Below are 10,588 nucleotides of genomic sequence, written 5' to 3'. Positions count from 1 at the left end.
AGAAATAGGGAGATTACATGATAAGGGACCAAATTGTAACAAAATAAAAATCTCCTCTTCTTATATAATATAGTAACGTGAGAAGCATGGAAAGATGAAAGAAATTTCTAAATTTTTCCATGAAAATATCTCATTAATTTAATAAATTAAAATATTAAAATATTTTATAATAAAATAACATTAAAATAATAGTAAAATATTTATTGATTCATCGATCTTATACCTTATTTCACTAAGAATCTATCACATACTATTTACGACTAAGGGGTTTTTGGGATGTTACAACTTTCGAACAATTAAATGACTTAAATGAAAATTTTTGAATAATTCAATAATCATTTTGTAACTTTTTGAAATCGAGTAACCAAAACTTAAATATACTAATAGTTTAGTGACTTTGGGTGCAATTCTCCCTTACAAATAGAAATTTGAGTTTCCTTTTTAAAATTCTTAGCTGTTATATCGGATATGTTTTTTTTTTTTTTAACCACAAACCAGACATCCTCATTATTGAACCAAAAAAAAAAAAAACAGACACCTTCATTTCTGTTAGTTAGCAGCCATGGCGAAGGACACTGAAACCAGACACAACTGAACTTCGACAACAATTCATCCTAAGAAAAAAAACACATTTTAAAAAAAACCCCATCATGCAATCTTATCTTGCTCCTAGCTCTTTCACTTTCCCTTCATTTCCTTCACAAAAACCCATTAATAAAACTATCCCGTTTCAATCTTTCACAATCAAATCCTCCATTGATAAGAATCCCACCACTAAACCCAAACCAACAACCCCATCAAAAACAACATCTTGGGTTAGTCCCAATTGGCTCACTTCATTGACTAAGTCCTTAACATTGGGCTCCAAAGATGATTCGGGTATACCCATAGCTAGTGCTCAATTAGAGGATGTCTCTGAACTTCTTGGTGGTGCTTTGTTCTTGCCTTTGTTTAAGTGGATGAATGAGTATGGGCCTATATATCGGTTAGCTGCTGGTCCTAGGAACTTTGTGGTGGTTAGTAACCCCGCCATTGCTAAGCATGTGTTGAGAAACTATGGTAAATATGCTAAAGGACTTGTCTCTGAGGTCTCTGAGTTTCTTTTCGGGTCGGGTTTCGCCATTGCTGAAGGTTCTCTTTGGACGGTAATCATTGGTTTCCTTTTATCGTATTGCATAGAATTGGCTATTTGATAAGTATAATACTCGGATTTGGGTGGAAGCGTCGGATATTGATATGTGCCCACCAGGTGTATGTTAAAATTTTTCTATGTTTGGACTTTGTGTATTATTGATAACGGATAAGAGCATTTACACGGTTCTTTTGCTTGATATATTTATAGTGCTCGATAACAATGTTACTCGGGTTTGTGTGTAAGTGTTGATATTTTTTTGTGCCTGTTTTCCCAATTTTTTCTATTTATATTTGGAGAGAACATTTACATGGTTTTTTTTAGCTTGATTTATAATATCTAGTACTTGATATCGCTATGTTCCTTGGACTTGGATTATTAAGTGTTAGGAAACCCGTGTTTGAATATGCTTCGGAGTTCGGACAATGGTACTTCATGAAAAATAAAGAGTCGGAGCAAGCTATGATATTAATTATTGGCTGAGTAGTGATTTTGTAAGGAAAAGGAGAGAAATCCCTTCTAGGTTGATTGCTTGGCCTAGTTGTTATGAATCTAGTGCTTGATATCTCTATGTTTCTTGGACTCGGGTTATAAGTGTTAAGATACTCATGTTTGAATATGCTTCGGACAATAGTGCTTCGTGAAGAAGAATAAAGAGTTGGAGCTAGCTATGACATTAATTATAGGATTTCTAGGTTGATTGCTTGGCCTAGTTGTTTCGAATCTAGTGTTTGATATCTATATTGCTTGTATTTGGGTCTAAGTGTTAGATACTCGTGTTCTAATATGTAAAGGACAAGTGTATTTCATAAAAACCGAAGAATTGGAGCTATCTATGATGTTAACTATAGGGTGAGTTGTGATTACTAAGGAAAAGGAATGAAATCCATTCTAGGTTGATTGCTTGGCCTAGTTGCCATGAATCTTGTGCTTGATATCTATATTGCTCGGATTTGGGTCTAAGTTTTAGATACCTGTGTTTGAATTTGTATAGGACAAATGTATTTCATGAAAATCAAAGAGTCGGAGCAATCTTTGATATTAACAATAGGTTGAGTAGTGATTACTAAGGAAAAGGAGTGAAATCCCTTCTAGGTTGATTGCTTTGCCTAGTTGCTATGAATCTAGTGCTTGATATCTATGTTGCTCGGACTTGGGTCTAAGCGTTAGATACCCGTGTTCAAATATGTTTCGGACAAATGTATTTCATTAAAAGTGAAGACTCGATGACCTGGTTAACATTTACGAACAATCGATCTATGACTCTGAATGTTAGAAACTGGCTGTGGTATTGTACTTTAGTTGAATCTTATGTCTTCCATTTCAAGTTTCAAGCATGAAAAAATTGATTTTTGGATAGGTGAGACGGAGGGCTGTAGTTCCATCTCTTCACAAGAAGTATTTGTCTGTTATGGTTGATCGGGTATTTTGCAAATGTGCCGGGAGATTGGTAGAGAAGCTGCAACCTTTTGCATTAGATGGCACCGCCGTGAACATGGAAGAAAATTTTTCTCAACTGACTCTTGATGTTATCGGTCTCTCGGTATTTAATTATAACTTCGATTCGTTGACAACCGATAGCCCTGTCATTGATGCAGTTTATACTGCTTTGAAAGAAGCAGAGTTACGGTCCACGGACATTTTACCCTATTGGAAGGCAAGTTCTTCCTCATGTTCCCTTATTTGGCTTTTCTTGCTTTGATCTTTCGATGATGAATCAGTCGTTGATTTTCGTTTGTAGATTAGTGCTTTGTGCAAGATAGTTCCGAGACAAATAAAGGCCGAAAAAGCAGTTACAGTCATTCGGAAAGCCGTTGAAGAACTTATTGTAAATTGCAAAGAGATTGTTGAAAAAGAAGGTGAAAGGATCAACAAGGAGGAATATGTAAATGATGCTGATCCAAGTATCCTTCGATTCTTGCTTGCAAGCAGGGAAGAGGTGCGCAACTGGTCTTTACTTCTTCGTGTATGATTTCATTGTTTGAAGTGTGAACACTTTGCTTCTTGTTCTTATTATGATGGCTCAATCTGTTACAGGTTTCAAGCTTGCAGTTACGAGATGACCTTTTATCAATGTTAGTTGCAGGTCATGAGACTACTGGTTCGGTATTGACATGGACGTTGTATCTTCTAAGCAAGGTATTTTCTTTTCTATCTGCATTATATGTTGTTCAATATGCTACCAAATTGTCAGGTTGCATGTCAAAACTCTGCCGGTTTCAATGTGAAAGTAATTCTGGTTTTTCCCGGATTTAGGTCACACTGGTCAATCTAGGCACTGTCTCATGCATTACATGACTAAGGATTTGTTTTCATTTCGGGTCATTCAATCTAACATTGACGGAAAATTACTTTTAACACAAGGCACTCAAGGTCCATCAATATTCTTTCCTTCCCAATTTTTATTTTTTCGATTTTAACATTCTGGATTTGCTAGATAAACAAGTTTAGAAAAACGAGATTGTGAGTGACTTCGCTTTATTCCTCCATTTTCTAATGCAGGATCCCTCGGCATTGCTAAAAGCACAACAAGAAGTCGACAGAGTCTTAGAGGGACGGAACCCTACCTATGAAGACATAAAGGATCTCAAGTTCCTAACTCGATGCATAACTGAGTCATTGCGTCTATATCCACATCCTCCTGTAAGTTGCAACCTTTCTAGTAGACAACGAAGACAAACCTAGTAACTTCTCGCATATTTTCTCGATTAATTGACCTGTGTTTTATACTTTCTGGCTTCCTGTACTCGTAGGTCTTGATAAGGAGAGCTCAAGTTGATGATGTTCTTCCCGGAGACTATAAAGTTAAGGCTGGTCAAGACATAATGATTTCAGTATATAATATACATCATTCCTCACAGGTGCTTGCTTATTTTCATCATACTCGTAATTTTTTTTCTTTGAATTTTTTCCTGGTTATTACTCCTATGTTGTTCCGTTTCTTCATTTTTCTTAAAATGCCTGTGTTTGATACCTTTGTCCGATGTATATAACCTAAAAGACCCCGCCAAATATATGGGAATACTTAGAAAAAATTTTGAAAATATCCAAATCCTCTGTGAAATACCTCATTTTCTGTTGTTCGCAGCCTACGTATCAAATTGTACATGCACTATCTCTATGCTGAATTTGCTGACTGCATAACCGATCAACGTTTGGTTTCCTTCAAATAGAATATTCTAAGTTTGAAAATAGGGAGTTTTACGATTCCTACCATTTGTTTTCTTGGACAGCAATAAGCGATATTCCGTCTTTTTCTTCTTTCCAGGTCTGGGAAAGAGCTGAAGAGTTTGTGCCCGAGAGGTTCGACTTGGAAAGCTCAGTCCCTAAGGAATCAAATACAGATTACAGGTACGAAAAACAACCGTGTTTTACTAGTTTTCTCCCTGTCCCTGATATCCTTCCCACATTTGCATTACATACTCTTCATCATATTAATACGGTAGAACATCTTCAGGTTCATTCCGTTCAGCGGGGGTCCTCGTAAATGTGTTGGTGATCAATTTGCTTTACTAGAGGCCATTGTTGCACTTGCAATGTTCCTTCAACGCTTGAATTTTGAGCTGGTTCCGGATCAAAACATTAGTATGACCACCGGAGCTACGATACATACAACAAACGTAATTTCTCTTCGTAACGTTACCTCTTTTCGTTAACCATAAGATCTCTCATCAGGCACAGGTTGTTGACAATGTGCTTTTATTGCAGGGTTTGTACATGAAGCTCAGCCAACGCATGCCCAATATTGGTTCGTCAACTTCCAAGTAAATCGAAAATTATTTACCGTATCAAATCGTTTCATGTTTATAGTCATAACTCATAATGCACCATATTTGAACGCTGAACCATAACGAGTTTTTGCCATTTACGGTCTCGTGAATTACATAGGCAATAGGCGGAAGAGTAGGCCATGTTCTTGTTTTCTTTTCGCAGTTGATACACTTTGATGTATTACTAATTCAAATTTGTGTAACGGGTCTAGACTTTAGTATTTTGGCTGTTAAGGGAACGGACTCTGACATTTGCAGCTGGATATAGAACAGGTTAAATTTTATTATTAGTTCCTGTACTTAGCAAAAGTTGTGAATTTAATCATCATACTTTCATTTGATCATTTTTGGTTTTTTTTTTTACTTTTTAAAATTTAAAATTTCAATCCTAACCAAATAATAATTATTAAATTTTGTTAAGTAAAGTTCTTCTATTTTCAAAATATGATGTAGGAAAAATAAATCCAATTAATATTACCAATTATCATTTGCGTTAAGATTGAAATTTTGAAATTTAAAAAAATTAAGGACTTAAATGATCTAATTTGAAAAAATGAATTAAATTTATAATTGCACGCATAGTACATAACCAGTAATTAAATTTAACCAAATAAATTTAACTGGTAATGTTTGGATCAAGACTAAAATTTTAAAATAAGACTAAAATTGATCTAATAAAAATATAGAAATTAAATTCACAACTTTCGTTAATTACAGAGACTGAAATTGCAGAATTAACCTACTAAACACAATCAAACTACAAAACTTGTATTTATTGGAAAAAGTTTGAAAGGTTCAAAATATATGATTTCATAAGCCAAGCAAGAACAAGCAACAATCTGTCGATATCAAGTTTATACAGATACAATCAAATATCAATCTCCGTTTCATCCGATAGGAGATGTTTTAGCAGCGAGATGAATGAGAGCTCGCCGGTGGTAACTAGTCCGAAGCTTCTTGTACTTTTGTACAAAGGTACCCAGATCTATTTCCCTGTCAAGAAGTTGCCTGTTCACAATTTCTGATTCTTCTTCCGTCACATTCATTGCATCTACAAAGAAGAACCGTCTTTTATTTCTTATGTATCGAAGCCTTACCGAGCTTATTATAGCAAATATGCTATGTAACCATACCCATGTCAAACATATACCCCATTCAAACACTCATATCTGAGTCCAAGTAGGTGATATTATTAATACGTACCTTGAACCCTATGCATAAATGATGCAGGGGAGTAGAACTTCAAAGTTTCTTCTTTCTGTCTATCAAGCTCGTTTAGTTTTTCCTGAGCAGCAGCCAATTCGGTTGTGCGGATAATCCTGCACTGATCACACAAAAGAGAGAGAGAAAAAGGGTTTTAGTATCTATATTACATGCATTAAATCGGTGATGTAAAACCGAAAATATGTTCAGAGAACCTCACCTGGTTTCTTAGCTCCATTATTTGTGGTTCTTTATCCAAATTGTTCCCTGTTTTCAAGAACATGTTAATGGGAATTTCTATGTATGAAAATTTATGGCATTATCAAAATATTCATGGAACAAGAACTCACTAGCAAGCTGCAAAGTCTCGTTTCGGAGTTCATCTCGTATCTGGAAAAACATTAAATCTCAAATGAGTAAGAAACTGATGAAATACAAAGTAACAACAAACACGGTTGTATCGTCGCATGCATGTGCAGTTCAAATAAAGTGTATCGCCAAATAGCTAAAATGCAACTGGGTTATGATGCCAACAAGGAATAGGAACGATCTGTGCGGTTTATGTTGAAATAGAACACCAAGGTGAACTGAATAACAGAATTTGGTATACTAACCACTATAGGTTTACTCATAATTAACTTTGAACATAAGACAATCTCCGAGACCAATACAACCATGAGATCATCTTTGCCTCGGTATTTCAAGTTGAGTTACTGAATAATCCCTTATAAAAGGGAACGTAGTCCACTAAATTCTGAAACATTAGAACTTTATGAAACCTTATTTCCTTACGGTAATATACCTTCGGGCTACTGACAACTACTTATCTTCATAAACAGCATTTCGACATTCGAAATGGCAACAGCAGCACAAAAAAACTAGCAATATGAATCGACAATCTGTAATAGAAACAGACTATCAATCTTGCCAAAAACCACTGGTTAACTGATACCCTTTTTTATGTTATGGTTTAAAAGCCGAGCCAATCTTTGAGACTAGAAAAGTGGACTAAAAACCGAGAACATGATGCATGGTGCATGGTGCAAAAGGACAAAACAACATGCAAATACAAAAGTGATATATTGTTACTTACATTGTTTTGAATTTTAACTTGATCAACTGATAGTAAGAACTGATTGTATGCATCCTTATCAGACAAAAGCTTCCGTAACTCATCAACACTGAGAAAAATACGAAAGTAATTAGGATTTCGACAAACATTATTTAAGAGTAACCAAGATTACTCTGCCAATACCGAGACAGAATGCACAAACCAAACCCCTTACCTTTTGTCTTTTAAAAGAGCAATGACTCCAGCAGCTTCAGTAGGTGAAACCGGCGACAGTGAATGCGACCATTCTGCAGGCGTTTGCGAGTTGAAGCTGTTAGAAGCACTGCTACTCGGTGTTGCGGGTCGGGATGAATTAGTGGAGCCAACTACGGAAGGTGGATACCACGAACAGGAAGAACCCTCTTGTGGATGTGGCTGAGCTTGTTGCTCGTGTGAATTCCTGCAACATGATCAAGCTTTCAGTGAAACCAGTATACATATATATAAGCACACGCGAGCAAATACATCACAAAAAGATCATAATTGTGTGAGTTTCAACTATATCATACAACTACAACCTTGACAGTCAACACAACTTCGTATAACCACACGACTTTCAGAAAATTCTCGAGATTTTGACAGTGTTGCCCCCCATTGAAAAACCAACATAAGGTAATAGCACAAAAAAGAATACTTTGAAACATGTCCACATTTGTGAATTGTACATTAAAATGTTAAGCAATTAAGAGAAGCTCATCCTTATATCAAACTCCAAGAAGACAAATATGTTATAAGGCTCCGTTTACGAACTATTTTCCATGAAACAAACATATTTTGAAGTACCATGAAGACCCTGTACCAGAAGTCAGATTGCATTTTGCCCCCTCTATAAAAGATGGGCAAATTAGTCCACCATACTTTAGATTAAAGAGTAAGTTGATAATTTTTATCAAAAATTTCATTCATTTGTATTGTTAAAAACTGTTATGAGTGAATAGAATAATATGACTGAATAGAATAACCCAACAATGACATGTGTATTGACCTACATGAAACGATTTTTACCAATAGAATAATATGACTGAATAGAATAACCTAACAATGACATGTGTATTGACCTAAATGAAACGATTTTTACCAATAAAAATGAATGAAATTTTTAACAGTATCTAGTTAGTTCTTTAATTTAATGAAAATAACTAATTTATCTATTTTTTTTTTGTAGAAGAACAAAATGTAATCTGACTCCTAGTGATTGATCTCTATGCTTCTAATTTACCTTTTTCGTTAAAAAAACACCAATGCAACAAAAATTCCCCAAATTATTCCAACTAAAAACATTTTTTATACTATAAATGAAAATAACCCAATTGTTCAAATTTTAATCCCTGATCATGGAAGAGACCAATAAACAAAAGGTAAATGATGATTCTAAATATACAATTTACATTAAAAATGCAAGGAAATGAGATTAACTAACATGATAAACCCTAAAAACAAAACAAACTCAGATATAATTTCACGTAAATTATAATTTAAGTCAAAATCACAGCCAATTGAAAATTAAATAAGAAAAAAAATTAAAGAATTAAAAAAGAAGAGCACCAGAACTTGAACATAGCTCGAGCAGGGAGGCTCCTTTGTCGTCGGATAATCAAAAAATGAACCCAATCGATAGAATAAAAAAAGAAGGAAACAAATGCTTTTGATTGAGTTGAATCTTCCACGAAGAAGAAGAAAAGGTACACGACTACACTCTTTTGTTTTTATATAGTTTTAAGATTTTTTTTTTTTGGGTTAAATGTAAAAGGGCCAAAACTCTTAGGCCTGTTTTCCAAATTTTGGAAGCCCGTCTAGTTAGGGACGGATTGCATTTCAGCCCTCTATCAAAAAAATAGAAAATTAATCATTATACATTTTGAGATATGCAAATTAATCCTTCTTTTAAATAATGGTGTGGAAAATACTAAAAATTAATTTTTATGGGTAAATTATAAAATGGTCATTCAATTATGCCTTTCATTCTATTTTGGTCACTCAACTATTATTATTTATTTAGTCACTAAACTTTCCGAAATTAAATATTTTAAGGGTAAATTACACCAACAATCACTCAACTTTGGGGTAGCTGACAAAACAGTCACTCAGGTTTCAATTCAGTCACTCAATTTTTGAAAAATAACAAAACAGTCACCACTAACCATTTTTCGTTATAAGCATAACGGAGCCACCGTTTTCCGTTACAGACTTAATGGACCTGCCATTTTCCATCCCCTATCACTGCTCTCCAATCCCTCTCCCTCTTCCCCACCATCCGCTTGACCTCTATTGCCAAAAAGTTCTCTTCCCAAATTGGATGTTTCAACAGCAAGAACAAGAAGAGCAGTCTCACCACAAAAGAATAAGGTGAGGAACAGGAGCCTGAAAGGACGGCGAAGATTGAGGAATCAAACATTGTTGTTAGAATTGGATTAGAGGACGTTGGTGGGAGTTCGCCTGAGATTTTGGTTGATGGTAAGTTATTCCCGAATCTTCCAGGTGTTCAGCCAGATTTATGAAAAGTCCCAAGTGGGATGTTCTCGGCTTCCTTGTTTAGTATTTGTTGGCTTTTGGCATCGTTTTCACGGTATATCTCAAATCTCTTTATCTTTGTCTTTTTTTTCCATTGTTTAGTTTTGTTGTGTTGATGCCTAAAATGATTGATGTTTGAATTCATATAAACCTATGAAGGATTAGGATTATGGGTTTAAATCAAAGTTACAAAATTTAACAATATGATAACTTCTACATACTAGTAAAGGGAAAAAAATCTACCTTGAATCCAAATAGTGGTTAAAACTTGGACTTGGGTTTAGAGATTTTAGTTGCAAAGTTCAAATGAAAATTTATGGGCCAGGGATGTGCCGTAGGAAAAGAATGAAATTCTGCCTATGTAAGAGTCCAAAGCTCCATTGTGGGGTTACAAGGAAAAGGACTAAGAAAGAATGTTTATACTTGAGAGATTTTTTGTAGATTACATTTCCTCTAAAGAGGGATAAGGGAATGAATTAAAAAGTTCAAATAAACACTAAATATGCACCCATGAAATTTGGAGAATTATGGGAGACTAATCTGACATTTTATTCGAATTTGGTGGCTGCAACAAGGTAGCCTGGATTATTTTTTGAGATTTTATTTTCTTGGGTTTGTGATGGGAATTAAGGAAGGTGAACAATATGAAACACCCAAACTTGCTAGGCTTGATTTTGTGCTTACCAAATGTGAAGATGTGGTTCCCTAGTTTGGTGCAACATGGTGGGGAAGAGGGGGGAGGGAGAGAGAATCAAAGTAGGGGGGTGGTGGGAAAGAGGGAGAGGGATGGGAGAGCAGTGATAGGGGATGAAAAATGGCAGCTCCGTTAACAGAAAACGGTAGCTCCGTTACATTTGTAAC

At 35.1% G+C, this 10,588-nt stretch overlaps 2 protein-coding genes across 3 annotated transcripts; one reads left to right on the top strand and one right to left on the bottom strand.

The window, feature by feature from the left end:
• The first annotated feature begins 459 nt into the window (after positions 1–459).
• On the top strand, positions 460–5,246 carry LOC121209533 (carotene epsilon-monooxygenase, chloroplastic). The gene is made up of 9 exons (XM_041080329.1): positions 460–1,145; positions 2,493–2,789; positions 2,874–3,071; positions 3,170–3,271; positions 3,635–3,775; positions 3,886–3,993; positions 4,401–4,483; positions 4,590–4,752; positions 4,841–5,246. The coding sequence occupies exons 1-9, from the start codon at positions 651–653 to the stop codon at positions 4,898–4,900; spliced, it is 1,647 nt and encodes a 548-aa protein (XP_040936263.1). The 5' UTR covers positions 460–650; the 3' UTR covers positions 4,901–5,246.
• A 414-nt stretch (positions 5,247–5,660) lies between these two features.
• Positions 5,661–8,912, bottom strand: LOC121209534 (vacuolar protein-sorting-associated protein 37 homolog 1). 2 transcript variants are annotated; one of them, XM_041080330.1, is made up of 7 exons: positions 8,762–8,912; positions 7,392–7,616; positions 7,199–7,286; positions 6,456–6,495; positions 6,326–6,372; positions 6,106–6,226; positions 5,661–5,953 (listed from the first exon to the last, which is right to left on the bottom strand). In XM_041080330.1, the coding sequence occupies exons 1-7, from the start codon at positions 8,773–8,775 to the stop codon at positions 5,790–5,792; spliced, it is 699 nt and encodes a 232-aa protein (XP_040936264.1). In that variant the 5' UTR covers positions 8,776–8,912; the 3' UTR covers positions 5,661–5,789. The 2 variants fall into 2 exon arrangements, with proteins under 2 accessions (XP_040936264.1, XP_040936265.1); XM_041080331.1 differs by having other exon boundaries at positions 8,768–8,901.
• Between the last annotated feature and the right edge of the window lie 1,676 nt (positions 8,913–10,588).

The sequence above is a fragment of the Gossypium hirsutum genome, chromosome A11, assembly GCF_007990345.1.
Source record: "Gossypium hirsutum isolate 1008001.06 chromosome A11, Gossypium_hirsutum_v2.1, whole genome shotgun sequence".
NCBI classification, from domain to species: Eukaryota; Viridiplantae; Streptophyta; class Magnoliopsida; order Malvales; family Malvaceae; genus Gossypium; species Gossypium hirsutum.
The sequence above is the reverse complement of the archived record's forward strand: the minus strand, read 5'-3'. Positions and strand labels throughout refer to the sequence as shown.